General features: G+C 35.0%; 1 protein-coding gene across 1 annotated transcript; it reads right to left on the bottom strand.

Annotated features, from left to right (window-relative positions):
• Positions 1-388: 388 nt before the first annotated feature.
• On the bottom strand, positions 389-26338 carry LOC145666794 (uncharacterized). The gene is made up of 2 exons (XM_081734353.1): positions 26009-26338; positions 389-4501 (listed from the first exon to the last, which is right to left on the bottom strand). The coding sequence occupies exon 2, from the start codon at positions 4484-4486 to the stop codon at positions 2966-2968; it is 1521 nt and encodes a 506-aa protein (XP_081590479.1). The 5' UTR covers positions 4487-4501; positions 26009-26338; the 3' UTR covers positions 389-2965.
• Between the last annotated feature and the right edge of the window lie 818 nt (positions 26339-27156).

The following is a 27156-nucleotide window of genomic DNA, read 5'->3' as shown; positions in this document are numbered from 1 at the left end:
GTGTTAACCGAGAAATTACTGCTTTTATATAAAGTTTACTTGGACATGTCAATTAGCGTTCTTACGATATAAAATACTCTGACCTGCTATAGCTTTAAGATGTCATAAACTGATAAAAAGTATTTGTAGCAGAAGACAGAGAAAATGTGAGAATAATACTGAAACGAGTTAGCCAATAATAGCTATTTTACGTAATAACAACTATTTTACGGAATTTTAAAAATGGAAAAATTACTATTTCCTCAAGACGAACAAAAATCGAGTTCCATTTAGCTTTTACAACTCAAGGAAAAAGCGGTTATCAGTAACTATCAGAGTAAGATTCTGGATCTTTCTAATTAAGTCTGTAATTTGATTTCCAGTAGTTTCCGAATGAACAAAATCTTGGTAAGTGTTCAATTTCTATATTCTAACTTTTAACATAAATATACAGTATTATTATTTAAGATTACACTCATTACATATTCTGTTCAATATTTACAATTGAATTACCAATATCGTCAAATACATTGACAATTTAACAATTTAAAAATTAAAAAAAAAAAAAATGTATCCCAGCACTAAGCATAATTCGAGAGAGCTGAAGGCTGTTTCTAATAACCAAGGCTATTTGTAATTCCAATATTAAAAAAGAATAACAACAAAGAAAAAAAAACAATAAGAGCTTTATCGAAATTTTTAAATACATTTGTGTAGAGATTATGATATAGGTATTCAAATATTGTTTTAAAAAATAACCAATAATAATAATAATAATAATAACAATGAAAAAGACTTAGGTAAGAAATAATTCTAATATGCATAACAATATTAAATCAAATAGAATAGACTAAGAAACAATTTAGTTATTCCTGAAGTGTCTAAACCATATCTAAATCAGGAATTTCCTTGAATTCTAATATTCATAAAAATGTAAAGTTAAAATAATTGACTGACAAGGAAAGTTATTCAATTCTTCGACGAGTATCACATTGAAACTTGCACAAGTGGAAGGACATATTGAAAGATGGAAATATGTTTACTCTTACGATTCGCAACGTCGTTGAACCGGAAGTAGAATGATTGTTCTCCCATAGCCCCTGAAAGTTATGTACTCTGATCATACATGTCAGAATGTGATACACTGGAACCTGTTTTCTCACGAAGACAAATATTGCAAACTCAAGATAACAGTCGGTGGTGATTGGGATCTCTTGTACGTCATTGATGCGAACCGATGTCAAATGGAACACGATACGACACGATACACCGATTGTAAGTTCCAAACGAACACGCTTACCTGCTGAAGAAAAGAGACAGGCTGAAACCACAACGCAAAAATGGCTTTCTATGATTATTATTATTATTAGTAGTAGTAGTATGATTAGTATTAGTAATATGAGCAGTATGATGAGTAAAAACAATAATGAGAAGACAACAAATGTATTGTTGGGCCCGTTCAGTAACGAAGGACTTCGGCTCGTCTTGAGTGTCCTCTAGCACTGCTATAAAGGTTTTAAAATCCAGGACCCTTGAGTCGCTGGCTTGACGCCTCAATCCACACGAACACGAGGTTTGCAGGAAGAAGAAAAAGTATAGGACAGGGTTTATCAACTTGGGAGTCACGAAGATAAGCGAAAGAGGAAAATGTAATTAGAATCTAATACCGGAAAATATTTTTAAATAATTATTATTTTGATTTTTGTTCTGACAGACAATTTTTATTTGTATATATAGTCAAGAACAAGAAAAAAAATGGTCTACTAAACATTTTCAACAGGTGCAGAATTGGTTAAAAATCAATTTAAATGAAAACGGTAAGATATGAAACTAATGAGAACTGCATATTGAAATACCAGAAGAATGCAAATGCATTTTATTCTTTATCATATGACCCAAAATTGAGGGAGTTAAGAAGTTTTAAAATTTTCAAACGGCCTCCATTTTGAAACAGTATGAAGATCGGATCCGATGTTTGTAATATAAATGAACGGACCAAATTTGGTTTTAATCCATTCGCTTTTAGGAAAGTTACTGTATCCATTATATACAAGAAATGGATTCTACTATTATAGAAATAGATGTATATAGTGAGATCTCCGCGATAGGTATATTAAAGATTCGACATAAGCTTATTACAAGCCAGAAATTATAAGGAGGTCGCCGGTAAGAGGATGTTATAATATGGGAGGTCGTGATCGGAATTAGGTTAAGAACACTGGTATACAATTATTATTATTATAGTTTCTTTGTCGTCGTCTTATTATTATTCATGTTCGTGTTGGTTGAGGAGTCAGGCCAGCGTTCAAGGGCCACGACTTCGAATCCCGGCTTGATTAAGGTTGTTTGTGGATTTTAGAACTTATAGCAGTGCTAGAGGACAATCAAGACGGGCCAAAGTCCTTCGTAACTTAACGGGCCCAACAATATAGCCTATTTGTTGTCTTCTTCTCATTATTATCACTTTTACTCATGATACTACTCATATTAATAATGATAATCATACTATTACTACTACTAATAATAATAATAATAGTCATACTCATAACAGTAATAATAATCATAGAAAGTCACTTTTGCGCTGTGGTTTCAGTCTGTCCCTTTTCTCCAGCGGGTAAGCGTGTTCGTTTGGAACTTACAATCGGTGTATCGTATCGTGTTGAATTTGACATCGGTTCGCATCAATGACGTACTAGAGAACCTAATCACCACCGACTGTTATTATCTTGAGTTTGCAATATTTGTCTTCTTGAGAAAATAGGTTCCAGTGTATCACATTCTGACATGTATGATCAGAGTACATAACATTCAGGGGCTATGGAAGAACAATCATTCTACTTCCGGTTCAACGACGTTGCGAATCGTAAGAGTAAGCATATTTCCATCTTTCAATATGTCCTTCCACTTGTGCAAGTTTCAATGCGATACTCGTTGAGGAGTTGGATAGCTTTCCTTGTGAGAAAGAATTTAGCTACTGCTAAACCAACTAAATAATATTACAATTATAAGCACCCTCGAAATAAAAATATATCTCATATTGCTTTTCTGTAATTTGATTCCGGATGCTACTTGCATCATCAGCACTTATATATAAACAGGTTTTGATTGAGAGATAGGTTAAACAATTTTCCGAGGATAAAAGATTTAAGATATGCCATAACTTCAAAGTTTTGCAGAAGGATATACGAAAAGAGAGTAGATTAGGCCAATAATTTTTAGATGTCACCTCATCTAACAATGCTTCATCAATGTCAATGTCATAAAACGAAATTACACGTAATGTTTTAGATTTCAGAAGCATTGAACTGAGAGATATCGGTGGGCCCATTAACTTTCCAATGCTCAGAACTTTTATACATTCAGGTATTGTGTTAATATTTGACATTTCACTGACATCTGTACAAGAAAACATGACATTCAATTCCACTAAATTAGGACAAAATGATGCTAATTTATTTATATCCACAAAGCCATTCAATACAAAGTCAATCTTTCGTATACTTCCACTGTATTTCAAGACAAAATCAAATATTTCTGTATTTTCTCCTTCATCTGGGATAAACCAATCTTCATTTATATATATTTCTTCAACGGACTGAAGACAAATCAATACATTCAAAATACTAGGTAACACTTTTCGAGATATTTTTCTTGCAATCGCCACCTTCACAATTTGTGGGCACAATTTAATCATCAATGCCAAGCTTTCGGTGATATCAAAATCCATTCCATAATGAGAATCGCTATCACAACATATGGTCACATTCGTCAAATCATAAATAGGATAATTCCCTTTATTCCGTTTGTCTTTGTACATGCTATATAAAGCAATTGACACATAGGGATGGTTGAAGTATTTAATCTTAGGGACAGTCTCTAGGACTACAATAATATCCTCAACTGACAGATCTGAGTAGCATACGTCTAAACTAACAATATTGTTCGCCGTTCCCAAACAAACTTTATTATTGTAGGTAGTCCACCAACTGTTTAATAAACTACTTACATGATATGAATCTCTCATTAATTTATATGAAAATAACTTTTGTAAATCGTTATTCATAAAATACATTTTTCCCATTGACCGAAGGTCAGTTGAAAGTATAATGGGAATTCTACTCGCAATGACTTCCTTGAAATTACATCGAGTTTCCTTGTGGTTCTCCACAATAGTGAGTTCTTTCAAACTTTTACATCTATGCAAAAACTGAAAATCATCTTCCGAAGAGAACATAATTATTTTCATAATTCTTGGTGTGAATAAAATTCTTGGATTTCGAATTGCCTTTTTAATCTGAGGTATTTCTTTCAAACGGGTGTACTCTCTGTCTGATAAAATATTTAGAAAATATATTTCCATTAAGTGTGTGACGATTTTTCCTGGAAGATGATCACAAGGCCAGTATGTAGTTGAAGAACTCATGTGTTCTATCGTTTTGATTGTCGAGACTGAAGCTTCTAGGCTTAAGAAGTATAATGTTTGTGGTACTTGCTTTCTCTGAGGCATGATGATTTGATTATCCTGAAAGATAATGAGAGGATATTCTTAAAGTATCATATTATACAAATTTATTTTTTTACATTGTTAAAATTACGAATAATTAGCAAGTATATTTATTTTATTGTCATTCCATATCAGATCAACACACTTTAGGGCAAAAATTTTGATCACCATTTCAGATTTTGATGAAATTTATTGTGTTAGTAGAGCTTGACGAGAAACGACTAGAAATGAAATTTTTCCTTCCTGGCTCTTACAGTTCTGGAGTTACAGCATCTCAAAGTTTGACTTTTTGTAAAAAAGAAAAAAATTGGGTCTGATTGATTATTAAAGGGCTTGCAACTTTGGTCCTAATTAAGATAGAGACTTCATTCGAGTGTCATTTTAAAGCTCATAGACAGACCTTTCGTTTGATATACCACACTTGACCTTTCCCGTAAAATTGAAAATTTGACCTTGATCTTTGACCTTGAATAGCAAAAAAGACGTGGTCATCGATTTTTGTGAAACTTTTACAGAATAATGGCTTCTTATTGGTGATGATATTTGGAAAGTTTCAGAATGGGATAGCCATGGGATGCTGAGTTATGAACTTTTAAGTGAAAGTCACTGATAGTAATTTTGACCTTTTGCCGAAAATTTAGTCACATTGCTGATTATAAATGCTTGTGACTTTTGCCCTGATTATGATAGAATCTTAATTCCGATGTCATTGTTAAGCTTGTAGATAGACCTATCATTTGATATGTAACACTTGATCCTTTCTGTAAAACTGAAAACTTGACCTTAAATGACAAGAAAAATGACTGAGTTGCTTTTACACCAGGGCGCAAAATTTCAAAGTCAGACGCACTCGCCAATCCAAAAATGATGGTCACCAGTTTCTCACGTACAAATTATGAGGCAGATCATTTCGATCGAGGGTAGGAAAGGAGGGGCGAATTACAACGTTGTAAAGACTTCGCTTTCCATGTCCGTTATGAAGACTTGAAATTCCGTGTTTTCTCTCAATCAGTGACATTATTTTCGAGAGAAACAGACACTGCGCAGCCCTGTGAGTTTAGGCAGAAACCATTCCTACTGAATGCTGGTCGCCAGTTCTAAATTTCTAGTCGCCAATGGCGACCTGGCGACCGGAAATTTTGCGCTTTGTTTTACAGAATAGTGCTTGCTATTGCTGATGACAGAAGAAAAAAATGTTTATGTTTCATTTATTCTTCCAGTATAAATACTACTACTAATACTAATAATATACTGTTACTATGTTTTTCTTTTTTTCCTCAGAGTTTATCATTATCATTTCTGAAATAAGGATTCCCAGGTCATCAATGAAGTAAAATGGCAACTACATCCAGTGTGAAAGGTATTGAACTGTTGTACCAAAAATACTGTTGTAATCCTTTTTCCATTAACGGCCATAACTGCAACAGAGGTCTAAGGTCAGTCACAGAATGGATGATCAAGAAAGTACCAGTAATGCAGAAGACATATAAAATATGTGACAAGTGCAGGAAAGATGTCGCGAAGTTGCCTGATTACGAACATGTGACTGAAACAGACCAAGGTACAGACAATAATTCCGAGATTAGTACACCCGAGAAAAAATTACACGACGATGAAAATTTGAAGGCTGTGAATGAAAGCTTACTCTCTATTGGCGAGTCTCCAATATTGAAAACTAAGATCTCACAAAAGAAATATCCGGGACAAAAAGTGAAGAAAATTGGATCTGCCCTGAAGAGGAAAGAAAATTTTCCATGTTGAAAGTAGCCAAAGTTCCAGTAGTGACGAAGAGAATTCTACTCAAGAAATGCTGCAACAACTTAAAAGACAAGTTCGGAAGTTGTGTGAAAAGAAGTGAGAAAATTCAAGTACTAACAGTACTGCCGCGGAGTTGGTCAGTTCGTAAAATTCAGCGAGAATTTGGTGCACCTAATTACATGGTACGTAGTGCCAAAAAACTGGTTCAAGAGAAGGGTATAATGGCAACACCTAACATTATACCTGGGAAAGCATTACCTACATCGGTTGTGGAAATGGTCAGAGAATTCTATGAAGCAGATTCTGTCAGCAGAATAATGCCTGGTAAAAAAGATTTCGTTTCTGTAAGGATTGGAGACCAGAAAATACACAAACAAAAAAGGCTAATTCCTTGCAACTTGAAAGAACTATTCCAGGCATTTAAGAATCAGTATCCTGATATTTCCATTGGTTTCTCAAAATCTGCAGAACTGAGACCCAAGCAGTGTATCTTAGCGGGGGCTGCCGGAACTCATTCGATCTGTGTTTGCAGCACGCATCAGAATGTGAAACTGATGATAGCAGGAGCCAAACTATCGACACTTACAGCTGATGATGCAGATCCCATTATATCATATCATGACTGCCTTGTACAGATTGTCTGTAATCCACCTAATATGTCATGTTACTTTGGTGACTGTGAAACTTGACCTAGTACAGAGAGGTTAATAATAAGTATTCAAAACCATATGAAGGAACATAATGTAGACAGTATAACATACCGTCAATGGATAGCTACAGACCGATCCAAGAATCCAAGAATCACCAGAAGATTTCTGCCCAAAATTCAGTGAGAAATTACAGATTCTTTTGTGCCACTCATTTATCGCAAAGCAACAAACAGAATTCTTGACAGGCCTCAAAGACAATCTTCATGTGGGCGAATTCATTGCTTTTTGTGACTTCAGTGAAAATTATTTATTTGTTGTGCAAGACTGTGCAAGGCTACCATTGGAACAATTCCCAGGCAACCATACATCCATTCATCGCATATTTTAAATCAAACCCTTTAACTCACGTAAGTTTTGTTGTGATATCTGACTCCCTCATACACAACACTACAGCAGTACACTTATTAAAAAAAAATAATAATAATAATAACAAATAAAAAAAATTCACGCACTTCCTCAAATCTAAGTTTTCAATAGTGTCAAAGATTTTCTACTTCTTTGACGGGGCTGCAGCACAATACAAAAATAAGAAAAAATTCATTAACCTGTGTTCGCACGAAGACGACTTTGGAATTAAAGCTGAGTGGCACTTTTTCGCCACTGGATATGGTAAAAGTGCCTGTGATGGATTGGGTGGAACATTAAAACGACTTGCAGCCAAAGCTAGTCTCCAGAATCCGTGTGATAACCAAATAATGACTCCAAAACAACTTTATAACTGGGCTACTACAGCTATGCCGAGTGTCACTTTTTGTTACGTCTCTTCAGAAGAACACGCTGCAGAAGAATCGCTGCTTACCTCAAGATACAACAGTGCCTCTGCAATAGCTGGAACTCAGAAACTACATGTTTTCCTACCTGTTACTGTAAATACTTTACATGCGAAGAAATTCTCAAACAGTGGTGAATACCGAACTTACTGTGTGAAAAAATTAAGAGCACATCTATCCATAGAAGCAATAAAAGGTTTTGTTACATGTGCTTATGACGGCAAATGGTGGTTAGGATGTGTACTGTCTGTAGACGAAGTTGAGCAGGGAGTTACTGTGACGTTCTTACATCCTGCAGGGCCTAATCCATCTTTTACATATCCCCGCAAGGAAGACATTTTAACACTTCCTACTTCGTGTGTACTAGCTACAGTTCATCCGCTAACAGCCACTAGACGCACATATGTGCTTAACAAAGCAGACTCAAAAATCAACTACTATGCTAGAGAAACAATTTTAGTGCAGGCATTTCGTCCTCAGGTATGTAGAGAATTTTTTCACTAGCTATTTCTACGTTGAAGTACACTTAATCCCCTGAATAACGAACAATGTAATTATAAACAAATGACTCATTACTACTAGTATTAAGGTTCTTCGAAAAGTACATTTTGCGATAAAGCTGTGCAATTTTCATAGCAATTCGTTAGTCTGATTTGTTATCATCCCCTTTTGATTTTCTGGCGACGCTCTTGTCCGATTCCCCTTCCTTCCCAACTATTAGCCCGGAATCCCCGAGGCATGTTCGAACAGTTATAAAGTTCTAATAACAGAAAATAGTCCATTAAATTCGTTTTTAATAATGGTTTTCTACATTTTTGCACTTTTAAGAGGAGATTTCACCCTTACCTCTTCGTCTGATTTACTTCCCCAACGAACTTGTCTTGTCCTTTGAACGAATAAACAATCTGTGACACTTTCATTCGAATCGATTCACGCGTTCGAAAGTTATCGCGAGACAGACGGACAGACAACACAAATCGACTAACCTCCGTTTCGTTCGGTCAATACGTGATCTTTACTTAAGAATACATACATTATCATTTCATGCATATCATATTATGGAACTCTCTACATGTCATCTCCAATAACAAGCAATTATTCTGTAAAAGCTACTCCGTCATTTTTCGTGTCATTCAAGGTCAAATTTTCAGTTTTACAGAAAGGATCAAGTGTTACATATCAAATGATAGGTCTATCTACAAGCTTAACAATGACATCGGAATTAAGATTCTATAATAATCAGGGCAAAAGGTACAAGCATTTATAATCAGCAATGTGACTAAATTTTCGGCAAAAGGTTAAAATTACTATCAGTGACTTTCACTTAAAAGTTCATAACTCAGCATCCCATGGCTGTCCCATTCTGAAACTTTCCAAATATTATCACCAATAATAAGCCATTATTCTGTAAAAGTTTCACTAAAATCGACGATCACGTCTTTTTTGCTATTCAAGGTCAAAGGTCAAAGATCAAGGTCAAATTTTCAATTTTACGGGAAAGGTCAAGTGTGGTATATCAATTTCATTTGTGGTCGTTGCTCATCAAGCCCTACTAACACACCAAATTTCATCAAAATCTGAAATGGTGACCCAAATAGCTGTGTTGATCTGACATGGAATGTCCCGTACGCGTGCGTTGAATCTAATATGAAGATCATTTATTTGACAAGAAACAGAGGTATAGAGCACATTCTTTTATCTTTAGTTGAAACAACAAGTCTGTGAATTTTCTAAAAGAACTAAAAGTAATTATTCAGTAATAAAACTACTTAGTAACTATGTTAATATAATTGAAACTAATAATAATACATTTATTATTATTATACAAGTACCTGGTGTTATTAAAACTGAATGTTAAAGCTTCTGTAGGTCTTGATCAAATTCCGATTTTTTTTTTTTTTTTTTTATCTGAAATAATTGCTCCAACCTTGACATCATTGTTTAATTGGAGTTTATCATCTCAACTCTATTCAAATGTGTGGAAGACTGTTGCTGTAACTCCAATTCCTAAAACTAATGGAAGGACTGTAACTGATTATAGATCTATTTCTATTCTTGATGTAATATCTAAAATTTTTGATCAACAAAATCTTTATAGTTCCGTTCAACATGGTATTATTGCTGAACAGTATGAATTTATGAACGGCAAATCTACGGAATTAAACCTGAATAAGTTTTTGACATTGGTTTCGCCTGTTGTTCAAAATCGTGGTCAAGTCGATAGAGTCTATTTTGATTTTGCTAAAGCTTTCGACAAGATATCTAATTATATTCTTCTTAAGAAACTTGACTCCTTTAAAATTCTTAAATCTTTGATACTTTGATTTGCTTCCTACTTGTTTGGTTGTAGATTTGTGGTCAGATATATGAGTTGCAAATCATCTGTACAATATTTCTTCGGGCGTTCCTCAAGGATCCAATCTGGGTCCTCTTTTGTTTATAATATATAAAAATGATATTGGTAAATCTTTAAAGTGTCCCTTTCTATCGTATGCCAATTATTTGAAGATTTTTCTAAAATAGTAAATTATCAAGATCATTTGAAATTAGAAGCTGATATTAATTCAGTTTATCAATGGTCCATTCAGAATGCACTACCTTTGAACATGAATAAAACAAACTATATTGTTTTCTAGGAAAACGAATGTATCCTTTTTTCATATTTAATCAATCATCATGCAAGTTGTTTCAACTAATAAAGATTTAGGTATTATGATGGAGAATAAGCTATTCTGTGATCAACATACTGTATTTCTACTATGGTATCTAAAGCCAGGAGGAATATTGAGCTTATTAAATGGGTTGCTAAAGACTTTAAAGATATTATAACCTGTAAAATTTTATATTGTGCCTATGTTTGATCTCACCTGCAATATGCAATTTTAATATGGATCCGAAATTTTGTTAGTATTGCTCAAGTATTGAGTCAATTCAAATCTCTTCCTTGGCCTGGATTAGATTCAAATTTAAATTGAATGAGATGACTATTGGGAAGATTCTCGCTAGGCTCGATTTGCTCTCTCTTGATGTTAGGAGAAATTTGAGGCAAATCAGGCTTATTCACGATGTAATACATTTTAGGGTGAACCTAATGGAACATCTATATATTAGAGTTCCTTCGCATAATTCTAGAAATTATCAATCTATTTTATGTAATAACAAATTAATTGATACTGCACTATTTCTTAGTGTAGAGAATATAAACAAAAAATCTTTGAGAATCGATGTATTCAATGTAAATTTTGTTCTACTTAAAAAACAATATTTAAATTCGCCGTTGTTCCGTCTGGTATATTGTCAATGAAATTCCAACTGTCTTTCGTTTGATGTACGTTTATTTTTATCTAATCATGTTCTCTATTATACATATTCTTGTGAAATTACAGTTGTCTGTTTAATAGATACTTGAGTGGAGTTAATGTTGAAATTTTACTTTGTAATCTAAGCTTGTATTAAGTTCATGTATAACATATAATTTTGTATCTGGTTGAAATATTTTGATGTATCATTTCTTTTTAATTTGTTTATTTTGTATTTACTATGATGTAATCCTCCATTGTATATTATTTGTATATTTGTGACCATTTATGGCTTAGGCTATAGTCACTTCTATCATTAAATTTAAATTCAAATTCAAATTATTAATGGATTCCAGATAGTGTTAGGCAAAATGTTTCCTCGAACATCAGTAAATGAGAACAGAGGTGAACGGAAAGCTTTTGCGAATGCGGCATTTAATATCCGCATTCCGTAGGCCATAGAGACGATTAGTTACTTAAATTTGTTAAAAGTTCGAAGAAATATAAAATATCAAATATATTTCATACCCATATTACTTTGAGATAAAGCTGCTTTACTGTCATATTCGTATTGTCAAGTGTATTCTTCTCGGTGGTTGAATTATTCTGTATACATCATTATCTCGTTAATACCAACTTGGATAATTCCAACCAAACTGTATTGAAAACTGATAAAAATCGGGGTAAATTGAAGTTTTGAACTCCTCTTTAGATAATTCGAAATAATATAGCATAAAAATCTTTGAGGAATGCAGTTTCAACTGGTTTTCTGTTATCCAGACGCATCCTTAGGGAAGAGTGGCATCCATCTGGTGATGATGATGAAGATTAAGAGGAGATAGGTAATAAGGAAAGGACATTTGTCGAACTAAACTGAAGTTCTCGAGATGGTTGAAAATTCAGAAAATTTATTGAATTCCCATGTTATTAATGACGTACATACAAATAAACGAAATATGAAGATTTTGATGACCATGTAAAATAACCAAATGAAAACAAAACTCACGAACTTTCTAAAAGTAAAAATAGATAATTGCGGTTGTTGTTCGTATATGAGTGGTTCTGTATGTTAATTCTGTATATGTAGAACTGTCCTTTAATGTGTTTTCCATGGTAATGTATGGCTTAACTTATGTGTAAATAGATGGCTTTTGTTTGTTTCCGGTGTTGGATCATGTAAATAATATATTCACTTAAAGGTAAGTTCTACTGCATTTCAAGCGCATATATTCTGAAAACTCATAAAATGGAAATGAACTCCGAATTTAATAAGTCAACTTTATGTAACTTATCAAAAGTAAGATTAACATTCAAAAAATATGAACAATAAAGAAATAGAATATCAAAATAATTTGGTTAAAGGAAATAGAACTCAGTTTTAGAAATAATTTTGACTTTAGAGTGCGAAATTTACATATCTTGCAGATTTACAACATAAATAGATAAATGCGAGAACAGTCAACAATTTAATAAATTACACTCCATCCACACCTTTACATTCAAAATTTTACTTCAAAATATTAATATTATTGGACGAAATATACCGCGCTATTTAGACCACTTATCCTTCAATTTACACACCAAGTACAATTCTCTCTCATATTCGGCTAGACTCCGGCCATTCTGACGGATGTAAATGTCCAGTCGCTTTTGTAGTTTAGGTGTTTCACACACCAAGTATTTAGCTTAAATAAAATATAAATTCTGACCAACCTTATTAGTAGTAATCTGTGCTACAGTTTCAGCAATATAACATTGTTTTCATCGTACAGTTATGCTTTGATCAGGTTTTATTTGAGTTAAGTTTAATAAGTAGTTCCAAAGCCGGAATAAACAGTGTTTAAATAGAATCATCTCCGGGTCTGAACACAGAGGGTGGACCATTGGACGGACAGGAGAAAGAGGAAAATATCTAGAACACAGTAATCAGTTTTGTTAAGAGAGTTTGGTGGAGGAAAAACTACGGATACTGAAGAAAAAAGTAAGCTGTGAAACGTGGATATATATATATGATGGTCTGAATAGATGTCTGTCTATTACACTTTATGACCCTTTTCAACTGTTGGCGGTCTCTGTCAGTCAACAGACGAGATCGGCCTGTATACTTTTGTGCCGTACGTGTCCCTTCACGTTTCCACTTCACTATCACATCAGACACAGTGGACCTAGGGATGTTTAGGAGTGTGGAAATCTCGCGTATAGACTTCTGACACACGTGAAACCCAATCACCTGACCACGTTTGAAGTCCGTGAGTTCCGCGGAGCGCCCCATTCTGCTTTCTCATGATGTCTAATGACTACTGAGGTCGCTGATAATAAGTACCTGGCAGTAGGTGGCAGCACAATGCACCTAATATGAAAAACGTATTGACGTCACTGCCCCCAGGCATCGCAAACGTGACTGCAAAATGCCCATAAAACATGTTCTTTGATGCTTCCATACTTGAATAAATGCAAAAAACCCGGTGTGAAAAGCTTTACTAGAGATTTATAAAGCAAATTCCGAAGTTCGATGCCATGGCCTGTATACAGGTGAAAAAATTTAAAAGGGTTCATGAGAAACGTTTTGTAGTATCGAAAAGTTCCTTTCTACATCAGCAGAAATCACTGGAGGATTTGAAAAACGCCAATGTCTTTCTGTGTTAGGTCCTCTTCCAAGTCCATGTTTTTTCACCATTAAGTATATTTGCAATGTCACAAATTGTTTTGTACCCGGTATCTTTGCCTTATACTCAGGCCCGTATTTATAAATTGTACGCCCCTGTGCTGTGAATAATTTGCCGCCTCCCGCAAAAAATTTGCGCTCCCCCGGAAACGACCAATATTAGAGTTGAACTCATAAGGCCTTATGCAGAGTCGCATTGACGTATGATTAACGTCATACTAAAGGCCTGACTACTGCGTTAATCGAACTCTTTAGTATGGCAGTAATTACGCGTCAGAACGACTCTGCATAAGGCACATAGTTTTTAGGGTCTTTGAGATGAATAGTGACAGTTATAACCCAATTCAACTTCAAAGTCATACTCCAATCCCCAGGAAGGGGGTGAGATTTTAAAAGTAATTGAGATTGACAGATATTAGTTTTGAATTCATAGTTTTCGAGGTCGCTGAGTTTAACGGTGTCAGTTTTAATGATGTTCAAGTTCATCCTCACCCCTTTGGGTGGGGGTGGGAGAGGATGACTTTTTAAAAATCATAAGATAAGCTAGTTAATTGGTAACTACCATAATTAGAGCGAATTAAACACACTAACATGTTTTCTCGCGCTTGCGCGTGGCTCTGTGGGTTTCTAGTTTATTGTGAATCTTTAAAAAAATACTGAGGACTGCGATGGTTGAGTTGTAAAATGTTCACCTCTGGTGCATAGGAACCTTGGTTCGATCCCAGCTCGCGCCGAGTGAGCTTTGTGGTGGACAAAAACAGTGTGCATGGGTTTTCTCGGGGTTCTCCCGTACCTCCCACTTTCTTCATTCCACTATTTCATTAAATCATCATCACCGTCTCCTTTAGCCTCACTGGCATAAATGTGGGACGTAAAACTTAGAGCTTCATTTCACTTAAATTAGAAAGTCCAAAATTCTGCCGCCCTGTGCTCGAGCACAGAATAGCACTTACCTAAATACGGGCCTGCTTATACTTAGCAAAGTTTATCAGACGCTATTTTCGCAACACCGTAAGTTTCATTGGACGAAGTGTGCGCCATAGTTCGCCCATCAAAAAGAGTGAATGCTGCGAAGCATTGTTACAGGATTCCAACTGTCTGATAATTTCAGGTATTTTCGAGAAGTGGTTGTGTATGTACAGTACTTATTTATTATTATTATTATTATTATTATTATTATTATTATTATTATTATTATTATTATTATTATTATTATTGCCACTTCTAGAGAAACATATTTGTGACACACAAATAACGACTGCATCATTGGGATTTAGTTGGCCTAGAACTTTCTTTACTTGATTAAAGTTATTTGCATAATACGATACAGCTTCTAGCCAGGAGCTCCATCGGGTTAAATTAAAACTGGTTGCGGGGGTACCGGAACAATTTTCGAAACCCGTGATGGAGCTTTCACAAATATTTTCTTTGCATTTGGTACTTCCGGATATTGACATCTGATTGTTCTGCTACGCGATGAAGACCGTGTGCAAGACAAGTCAGGTGGACTTATTTAGAATACCATACTTTATTCTATTATTCTATAGCCTACAACATTTTACTCTACATCTGCGTTACAAAGTGATTCAGTTCACTTTAAATATAATCTGCTTTCTTGTGACATACTCGCAAATATGCTAGTATGCAGCAATAATATTCGGAAATACGCTGTATCCTGCAAAGTTTACGAAATATGCATGCACATCGAAATTCACTAACAATATGCACTTATATGCGCTATCATATGCGTCAGAAACGAATTCTTACAAGTCGTCGGAAAGAAAAAAAAATGTTTTCCATACGTTTCTGCATGTTACTATAAACATGCACTTTGCATATAAATCCGGGCTGTACTTATTATTTTATTTCATTTTTATTTATTTTTGCACCACGAATAGTGTGTCTCACGAATCCTTGAAATTAGACCGTTGATGCTCGGGATATAAACTCTTAGTTGAAGAATAAGGGAAAACGTGTTCCAGCGTTTTCGAAAATTGCGCTCCTAAGGGGGATAAACTTAATTAAAAATATTGGAAGATGTGTCTCAGCCTTTTTGAAAATTCTACTTCTAAAGGGGAAAAGGGGGTAATTTTTGTAGAATTCAAGTTTTCCTTTATTTATTCACAAAGTACCGAATATAAGGATTAACTTAATTTGGAGATGTGAAATTCGGTATATATATACTCGATGTATATCAGGTGTTCTAGAAATGGCGCCCACGAACAACAAAGTACTTTTCTGCAAGTAAAAATAAAGCAAAAATATTTAGGGGTCTATAATTGTATATCTTTGAGGTCTTTCCCCGGAGACGCGAATTGCACTACGTGGCAACAAGGTTTTAAAGAAAATTAAAAAAAATCGAGTATTGAGGATTGAATTTAGAAGATATAAATACACTCGTAACCATTTAAGTGGTGAAGGCGTGTACATGTGTTTCAGTATTTTCGAAAATGTCGTTCCTGAAAGGGTAAATAAGGGTAATCTGTATTATTACATTAAATAGTAAAATGACTAAATCTAATAGAAAGTACCTATCCAATAAAGGACTTTTGTCTCGAAATTATATATATAAATACAGTGGCGTATTTAGGGTTGCTACTGGGCTCTCACCCCCCCCCTCCCAGAAATTCCACGTACAACAAGAATCCTTCTGTAAAAATTGACCTTCGAGGTTTCCGGAAAAATGCGGACAGCTACGGAGGCAGAGACGTTTCCGAAAAATTTCGGAAATTGTATTTTTCCGACTAGCTAAGAGACCTGTATGTCTCCGGAAACGATCGGAAAAGTTTTCTGACTTGGGTCGGAAAAGTTTCCGAATATCGAAAACATACGTCTTTCTTAGTGAGTTGGAAAAGTGCAGTTTCCGAAATTGTTTGGAAATGTCTCTGCCTCCGGAGCTGCCCGCATTTTTCAGGAAAAGTTTCATAGTAAAACCTTTCCGATTTCTTTCGGAAACATCCTAAATTTTTTTTCTTGCGGAAAGATGCCTGCTTTTAAATTTTATACAGCATGGAGACCTCCTGAATTTTATGATTCATCAAAGATGCTAATACAGTGTTTATTATATCATCTTTTCTTCTTCTTCTTCTTCTTCTTTTTTTTTTTTATTTCGATTGTCTTCCATTCTGTACCGGCCATACGTGCTTCCTGCATCTTTGATGGATCATAACAAAATTCAGGACTCTGTGCCGCATAAAATGTAAAATCAGGCATCGCTCCGTAAGATGGTGAGCCAAAACGGATCAAATACCGCAGGAAAGTAAAAAGCAGAGGATAGAACTTAAATAATCTATTTGTTGCAAAGTCGCTGTTCTTTTTAATGTGGCATTATATTCTTTAAAAAAAAAAAAAAAAAAAAAAAAAAAAAAAAGTTTCATTGTAAAACTTTAAGACCAAAACCATAACATATATTTACCATCATTCAACCTCAGTATATACATTACCCTCATTCAAAAAGGCCTATCTCTTTTTAAAATATCCATATGACGTAGAAGGGTGCAATAATTAAAAAGACTATTCACCAATGATGACTGTACGTCACATTCTTAAGGGTGAATATATTAGATTTAAGAATTCTGTATGTACACTACAGTCTTTCTCAGTTTTTTTTTTCGTACAGATATATTGTACGAATCCATATGTAAATACATTGTTTATATACACTTCCTTTTCTGTAAACCCACACTCTGTAATCTCACTTGCAGTTAATCTCTGCAACTGTAATTTTGACTTTAGTTTGATTTTTAAATTTTGCTTTAAACGTAAATTTAACGAATATGTGGATGTCATAAGTATCGAACACTTCTATGATTGCGCGTCATGAGTTAGCACACTTAATTCAGATACTTAACTTCATTTCACTTTGTATAACAATGGTTAATGGCTACCTTATGAGGCTGAGTTGATTTTAGTTTAGCGTCACTTCAGCAGCGAGGCTATATGAGACGTGGACCTACTGATTAACGTGGAATCCGAACCACATGAGCTCCCGCCGGAAATCGAACCCAGGTCTCCCACGCCAAAGGCGCGTACGCTAACCGCTACCTTATGAGGAAATTTGTACTTAACAGGTTTGACTATTTTTTATTGTTTTTGTACGTAGATACGTACCACACAGGTAAGAACACATGGTACTTAGTTTATTTACACACTGGTCTATTAAAATAATATTACAAATTTGTTCTTTAAATTTTACAAGCATGTGTATTCGTACAGCAATTTATTTATTAATTTTTATTTTTTTAACTGTGAGGGAGAGTTCTGTGTAGTCTAAAATGTTTCGATCTACATGTATTGTAAGTATTCAGTCATATTTTGATAACTAATTTGAATTGGAATTTTTTGATAGTTTCTAAATACCATATTTTTCATGTGCGAACCATTAAAAAGAAAGAAAAAGTTTTCCTTGCTCAACGTGTTTCCATACTTCTAGATAGAGAACGACTGCAATTATTTTTACAAATTTAGTAAAAACATAAATTTGAAAAGTAAAAATTACGTGACTACATCAGAAATCAAACCCGTGACCTTTAGACTGACTTTCCAAATGCGGCATCAGTCGATCCACCTTCCAGATTTTTAAAAATCAACTGATCATTCCTCATTTTCCTGAGCACACGAATTTATTCGTACAGTTTTTTAACCCTTACCAAAGTAGACAGGAACACGAACACAAATATATCCAGGACACTTAAAATTCCAAAGGCTCTCCCACCAGGAATTGAACCCGGGATCACGTACACAAAAGGTGCACGCATTATCGTTACACCAGCTGGGAATAAATACTAGCAGCACACAACCTTCACTCTTGATGTCGATATTCGGCTGTCAAGACGACATAAGGAGTAGTATAACTTTCAGGTTGTGGTAGACTACCTTCGTCTGATAATAGTGATATGTTCTAACACAGCATGTAGATTTTTCACTACCGTTCGGTCATCTTTCATTTCAATGGGGCAGCCGTTGTTAGGTAACCTCCCTGATATCTAAAATACCTCCTTAGTATTCAAATGTACCTTAAGAATGTTTTCATTACTGTTAATATTTAAATTCTAAGGAAGTAGACAAAACTAAAACCCATTAGTGTTTTTTTTTATAAAGTTCATTTACTGTGTAGAGCCCAGAAGTAAAAACAGCCCTTGCACCTTACAGTCATTTGTAAATTTCTTATTCGGATCCTCTGTGTAAGCGAGGATCTCCTTCTGTTTGGTATTTTCTTTGCACAACAGTTTCGAAGGCATTTATAAGGTTTATTTGAAAGTTAACAATTATGTTACGAAAGCAACTAGAATATTAAGGTGGCTGAAAACTGTTGCCTCTTCCTCGCTCTTTTGTATTTTTAATTAAAGAAAAATCAAAATTGGTCTTTAAAATTCTAACTTAGAGGATTCAAACTTTCATATATATATATATATATATATATATATATATATAAAAGAAAGAAATCAAAACCCTGTTACTTTAAATCCCTGTTAATCTCATTGTTCAATACGTTTCATTGTTAAAGATAACTTTAACTAAAGAAAATAAACCAGAAATGAAATTCAACAATAAAAAGTGTCACAATCGAGCCCTTTACTTGATTCTGACGTGCGTACTCTGAAAGTTTGAAGTCTCTAGGTTGAAATTTACAAGAGCAATTTTGATCTTATGTGAATGGAAAAAACACATGGGAAAAAATAGGGAGATGTGCTTTATCTATTGTCGACAGTAACCCTTTTCGAGCTATCTTAATATTTGTTTACATATCTCAAGAATCTTCAGAAACTAGCCAATTAAATTCAGTTTTGTCAAAGTATTGCATACACTGCGTGGATATTATAATATACTTATGTCTGGCAAATTCCGCGTCAGTTTGAAGGAAATATTTATATTTTACATAAATTCACAAAGCTTTGCAACTTTTATAGTCTTCTTCAGGTGACTATTTAGTAGCAAATTTTGATTAAAAAGTATAAAAACGAAGTAGTACAGCTCTTATTCAGTTTAATGTAAAATCCTCATGTTACGACGTTATAACATAGCAAATTTAATATCAAACTGACTAAGTGCTGTACTGCTCCGTTTTTACACCTTTTAATTTCACATTTATACAAATATGCTCCTGTGTGCTGGCTGAATGTTAGTATTAAGTAGCTGTGTGGCTACTTTATGGAAGCTCATATATCCTAGTTAATAGTCACTCTTATCGAGATTTTCAGCAAGTTTATTCTTTTAAGTCCCTCCTCATACATATATGGGCCGAAAGAATTTACTTGGTCCAGTTGCAACTTAACTCACCGGTAAGCTGTCTCTGTGACAAGAGGACTCATTTCAATATCCAGTTCCTAGAGTAATTCCCCTTCCAACAACTTTAGTTCATGTAACCCAAAGTAAGATTTGGAATGAGGTAACTTGGATCATGAATGGGAACTATGTAACCCAACCTTGCTTTCTGGGCCAAAGTCAAAATATTTTAACAAAGCAATTTGGTGGTCACGCTTTTAATGCTCCATATGATTATTGCCTTTTAAAACGAAAAGTGATTAGCCGTGTGAATATAGTTTACACAGGTTTGATTTAAAGTTGTCACTGTAACAGAAGTCCAAGGTTCTTTGTTTGAATTCCAGTGATATATTAAATCTTTTATTTATGCTTTATATAAAATAATTCTTTGAACTGTTTCTTGAGTGCCAGTTGTAATCAAATGTTTTTGTACATTTGGAAAGTTAGACATTTTCAATAATTGGACTTAACATGCAGCAAAGTGAAAGAATTTGTGTGTGTGTAATTTATATTACTAAAAACAATACCAGAGTAGGCATCTTACTTTATTCAGTATCTAATAAAATAAAGTGTTATTGCTACATAAAATGACTATTTCTTATGATCTTTGATGTAGGATAACATTAGGGTTCTTAGTATATCTGTACATATATTTCTTACTTGAGCATATTCATTCCGTCACCATGCATTTTTCTGCTCACATGCATGTTTAAATAGACAGGCCTAATTTGGGTTCGGTAGTAGGAGTTCAAGCCATTGTCGGAACGATTAGTTAAAATTTTCTGCCGCATGTCTTATCAGATACGAATGCTATCAAATTCAACTATTAATGGGTACAACCACAGAGCTTATTTTCTTTTACTGTAGTATGATATTAGAGCAGGATCATCGCCGTTATTTCATATCAGGTTTTTTTTTTTCCCTCTACAATGGAACTCCATATCAAATTTGAGCCCTATTTTGTCCCGTGAGTTTTATCTATTTGTTTTTTTACTTAAATGAGTCAGTTTCAGTTGCGTTCAATTTTATTTCAGTCTTATCTTTCTTATTTTACTTCATTAATTGTCATCAGCGCTTGTATGTTTTTACAACAACTGCAGTCCATTGATTTGACTTCTTGGGGAAGGGGGCATGTTTACTCTCCATTTCAGAACACTATTCCATCGAAATGAAAATGAAACGAAATCTTTAAGTTTTATGTTCCAGGCATATGCCGGCTAGGCTAAAGGAGACGGTGATGATGAGAAAAGAAGGAAAAACTGTAATGAAGAAAGTGGAAGAACCTTGAAGAAACTCACACAAACGGAGCTTGTCCACCACATTCACTTTGCGCGAGCTAGGATCGAACCAAGTATCCCATTCATCAGAAGTGAACGGTCCACCACTATACCTTCCAATGCAGGTGAGATGTATTCATGAAATATATGCCACTTTAGTCAGTAAAGTGTTATTTTGGTTCCAAGCTTTCGTTTGATACTCCGATATAGAGACACACTTACCTCACTTCAATCATGATGAAGGATACGTAGAAAAAAATAAATATTTCTTATTAGTTCAAGAAGAGGTCATATCAGCCCTTTAGGTAAGTCTAGGACTTCGGAAACAAGCAGCCTTGACCTTAGAGAAGGTACCCTCCCGACATTCGCCTTGTTGGAGTGAGTAAATCTAGGAAAATCTCAGTCAGGATGACCGGTCTGAGCAAGGTTCGCGCCCACGTTCTACCCAAGCGCTGTGTAGCAGGCAGAAGCGCTAACCCTACACCAACAACTGGGTACGTGAGATTTTATGTTCCAAAAATTTTTAGTATATATATATATTGCAGGTACTCCATTTTGGCGTTTGGACTACTTGCCAACTACAATATAGTTGTTTTTACTTTAAAGATAGAAAATTCAACTATATCGTTAAATATGTAGCACAACTTTCAATCCAATATTATGGTTTGAAAATAGTATAAGTCTTCATTCGTAGTCATTTTTACCGTATATAAATTTTGTTTACCATATGGTAAATTCAACCATATTTTTCAACTATATTAGGATTGACTAAAATAGTTGAATTTACTCACTTATGGTATTCGGTAGGTTGATTTTACCACTATATAGTTGCTTCAACCATATATAGTTGCTTCAACCATTGTTTCAACTACATTTTATGGTAAATTTAACCCTTAATATAGTTAGTTGTCTTTATATTAACTATATCTTTTGGTAAATTTAACTTTTTTTGTTAATCGAATCATATAGTTTTTTCCTGTGCATTTACTGTACGTATCCACAGATTTGTAAAATTTACAGAACAAATTTGTAATAGTATTTTAATAGGCGTAACGAAATATGTTGTCTTCTTACCTGTGAGATACATAGCTACGTAAAAATACAGTAATGGAAGTCGAACCTGTTATGCACGGATTCCTCTATAAGGTAGCTAGTAATCATGGTATGTGAAGTGAAGTATCTGAAGTCATGAGCTAACACATGATGTGCAACTATACAAATGTCTGAGAGGTAAGAGATCCACATAATTGTGAAATTTAAGTTAGTAGTGTGTTATGTTGCCTTCGAGATTTGTGCTGTAGAACCACACGAAAATTAAAAAAAAAAAAAAAATAATAATAAATAAAAATAATAAATAAATAAATAAATAAAAAATAAACAAACAAACTGTACAACATTTCGTTATATTAGATGAGATAACATTATATTAGGTTAGGTTAGGTTGAGTTACAAGTCAATTTCTTGAAAATAGAGGCATGTAAACTTTTACAACTTAGAATAGAAAATCACTATATGCGTATAGGTATGACGTCCGGATATATGGTATAAAAACCTAGGCCTAGGGTCTATATGTAGAACGAATTTGAGCTTGAATCTGTACATAAATCTGCACCGCGACGCCAATTGCTAACATTATGCAAACACGACAGTGAATTACTAACATAAACTTTGCATAATTAAAGGGTCATATTTACGTACACCAATGCTACAGTATTTTCTGGAATGAAGCATAACCAATTGCTAACGCAGATGTAAACTTCAACCGTTGTTCTTGTTTCCGGCAGAACTTGCACGGCGATGCACATGTAAATCTATGTTAAATCTTGTGTTTTCAAAAGTTGTCCGAATAGAGTAGCGGGGGAAAGGGATTTTTTGCTGGCGTAGCTGTTAAATAAAATATCATCGTGAGACGCGGCAATACGATGAGCTAACTTATCCTAACCTTACCTACTTTACCCTAAATTTCTCTGGTGCGTGGGGTCCGTGGTTCGATTGCCAGTCACGTAAATCTTTTTTAGACAACATCGTGTCCGTGGGTTTTCTCAGGGTACTCCTTTTCTCCCACATTCTAATACCACCAATTCACCATCATCATTCACCGTCTCCCTTAGTCTCACCATCATCATTCACCGTCTTCCTTAGTCTAAAGCGCATAATCTTGGGACGTTAAACCGAATTATTTCATTTCATTTTTCTACCCTACTTGTGAAAATACTGGTTAAACATTGAGCTAACGTAACCTAACATACTCTACCCTACCCTACATTTGAAAATAACTGCAAAGCTTTGAGCTAACGTAATTTAACTTAACCTACACTACTGTACCCTTCGCTACCCTAATATTCTCTCCTCTTGCCTATCATACCCTATACTTGAGCGCAAAAACCGAACGTTGAATTTAAGGGAAGACGGTATTTGTGTGAAGCTTAGCGTAGTTTGTGGCCAAACGTTATTTAAGAAAAAGGGACTACCCACTTTTACTTAAAATGTCGCTTAACAGGTGGATAAAGAAGTGCGATCTATTAGAGCAGAGCTTTTTTGCTTTTTTTTTTTTTTTTTTTTTTTTTAAATATTTGGACCCTAGAAAGCCATATTTGATTTGGTTTGGAGTTTAGTATCCCTTTCAGGAGAGAGGCTTAACGTAAAATCCAAACTACATGAGCTCCTGCCGGAGGATGTATCGCGCCATCCCGCTTACTCCCCCCCCCCCCAAAGTGCTCATATATATATATTTTGAAATATCAGAAACAGCTTCATTTCAGTATTTGATTATTATTATTATTATTTTTAATTAAAGGATAAGTCTGTCCACACGCATTGAAACACATTTGCCTTCCCGAAGAGTCAACTTCGCCCACTTTCTTCCCGTATCTAGTTCGAAATGCTACCACATACTATACGTATCGGTTTTCAGTTTTACTGCACCGTTTTAGCCAATCAAACGTATGATATTGCATGACATGTCGTAAACCTCATAGTTTTATACAACTTCTGATTATTCGTGGATAAGTTAACCTTTTCTCACAAACTGTTGGTGCAACGATGTAAGATTCTTACCCAAAGGTCAACGGATTATCCTATCCGATCATAATCGTCGGTTGGTGCAACCATACATAACTATGCAAACTGTGGAAACGTAGTAAAAATTCAAAACAGAGGCAAAAACGATGTGAAACATATTTTGTGAACATAAATAATTACTGTCAGGCACCACATATAGAAATGAAATTTGAGTGATAGTGTAGGCAAGGTTCTAGAACGCAGGTCCCCCTTCCCATTTAGCTGTAATAAAGACAGAAAACAACGTGCCCCACGGGACTCTAACCCGCCTTCACTCGCTAACGCTTGCTCGGCAATACTATGTTGGTTAAATATTAAACTTTGGTACACAAAGGAATCAACCTATATACAATAGGGGGACCTGTGTTCTAGAACCTTCCCGATAGTGTAAGTATAGCATGCGTAGGTATACTCTTCCATTAGCCTTCTATGCGTATACCCCCGTCGCTGACGCGTCTGTTCCCTATGGACACACCAACTCGCTGTTGACTGAGACCCCCTGCTGCGCTCCTGCACTGACTCGATTAGATAGCATTCGTGCTTTTTATTATGGAACACCGAGCACAAGTGAAATGTTTCAGTTTTACGTCCCACGATTGTGCCGGTTAGACTAAAAGAGACGGTGATGATGAAAAATGAATGAAGTGGTGGAATAAAGAAAGTGGGAGGAAACGGGAGAATCTCGAGAAAACCCACGAGCACGGTGTTTGTCCACCACCGTCCACACGACGCAAGCTCGGATCGAACCAGAAACCCGAAGCACCTGAGGTGAACGCTCTACCAATGAGTCACCGAGCACATGTTGGTTCATGTTTTATGAAATAGTTTTGGGATAATTTTGGAACTGGGAGGCCAAAATCAGGTAAAATCATCATGTAAAAATTATTGCAGATATTTTATGTATTTTTCCACTATCTTCGTTTAAACATATGCTCCCGTCGCTGACGCGCCTGCTCGATACTGAGACCTGCTGAAGTCATTCTGAAAGTAGTAATGAAGCTCTTCATTTAGTGCATGCCCTGTTAAAAGAAATACAAAGCTGCACGCTAACCTCTGACCTAAACTAACCTAATCTAACCTAACCTACCTAAACAATAGAAAAATAAAGAACATATAAACGGTATTGATACGGAGACCTGCTGAAGTCATTCTGAAAGTAGAAATGAAGCTCCTCATATAGTACATGCTATCAGGTACGCAGGAATGTATTTCGGGAGGGGTCTAAAGCGTTTAGGGGGGTCCAAATACAATTTGAGGCTAAATTATATGAACAGTTCTAAAACAGCCCCTAAAAGTAGACTACATTTACAAAAAAGTCGTGAATTCGGCGGGAGGGGGGGTCCAGACCCCCAGGACCCACCCCCTGCGTAAGCCCCTGATGCTCTGTTAAAAGAAATACAAAGTTGTACCCTAACCTCTGACCTGAACTAACCTGATCTACTTAAACAATAGAAAAATACAGAAAATATTAAAAGAAAGTTCAAAATTTAAGCAAAATATTCTGGCCCCCCAGTTCCGAAAATATGCCCTAGTTTTTATGCCATATGTGTACACTGTATTGATACAGAGGCCTGCTGAAGTCATTCTGAAAGTTGTAATGAAGTCCTCATTTAGTACATGTTCTGTTAAAAGAAATACAAAGCTGTACCCTAACCTGGAAATGTAAGAAATCTGTGAAAATTTGGTAGAACCGTCTGCACGAGTAATGCCCAAATTACTTACTGTATATTCACACTCTTCTTTTCCAAATTTTGTTTTCGGTAGATTCGTCTGCTGGAGTGAACCCAATACTCCAGGGCAAGGTTCGTATATACAATACTCCAGGGGCTGCTATGCTAAATATACGATTCGAACTGGCATTGGTCGCTGGAAGTGTGACATCACGCGAAGAGAGGAAATCGCGTCTTCTGCTTTTAGCATATACTTTTTGTATACTACCAGCGTATTGATTGTTGAAACTACATAGAGACAAAAATATTACTAATTCTAACACTACAAATACGCAGGGTAAATTGCTATATTATAAAATGTTATCATCCACAACTTAATATTATAAAATGTTGTTGTTTTATGAATATTGATAGCAGTGATGTAATGCTAATATTTTAGGTGTGTATACGCTCCATCCTTTGTCACACACACACACACATTTGTATATATATATAGGGTGTTTCATAATTCCTATTACAGCGTTTGGAAATTGAAACTAGACACGAAAACAAACAACAACGGTGCCCTTTTCGGGTTACAAGCGACAGAAAGTGCAGAAAATTGAACTTTGAACATTAATTCCTCAAAGACTAATAGTGTTAGAGGCTGTAGTATGGTGAATTTCAGGGGAAACCATACTTGTATTTTCGAAAAATGCCACATTCAAGGATTCGCATAACTCCAAGGCAGCTGAAAGAAAGTATGACACAGAAAAATTCCACATACCTTGACTGACATCCTGGGGTAGAAATTATGCACTTCAAGTGCAGGTGAATAGACAACTTTAATGCGCACAATCACACAGTAAATATATATATATATATATATATATATATATATATATATATATATATATATATATATATATATATAAATTTCTTTACACGAAGAAAAAGAAAAAATAATTATGATTAAAATTTTGATAGTTTCGCCGAAAATTGATATATTAAATTTTGAGGCCTTTTCTACCACATTGAGAGTTCGTGCACGTTATTTTACGAAAATGGATGCTAATTCGTGGATGCTCTTGCTGGATTCCTATCCTTGGTTCCCGCGGTGGTCTTATTATCTTCCCATTTAATTAGACGTATGTCCAACTCTGGCCTCGCTTCTCTTCCCATTAAAACTTTCTGGAACTCTGGAGCTTCTCCTGTCGATCT

The sequence above is a fragment of the Thermobia domestica genome, chromosome 12, assembly GCF_964235325.1.
Source record: "Thermobia domestica chromosome 12, izTheDome1.hap1.1, whole genome shotgun sequence".
Taxonomy (NCBI): domain Eukaryota; kingdom Metazoa; phylum Arthropoda; class Insecta; order Zygentoma; family Lepismatidae; genus Thermobia; species Thermobia domestica.
Note: the sequence above shows the minus strand (reverse complement) of the source record. Positions and strands in the feature narration are given on the sequence as shown.

Excerpts from the sequence above, each read along its gene's own strand:
- LOC145666794 (XM_081734353.1), bottom strand. The coding sequence starts at position 4,486 with ATGCCTCAGAGAAAGCAAGTACCACAAACATTATACTTCTTAAGCCTA.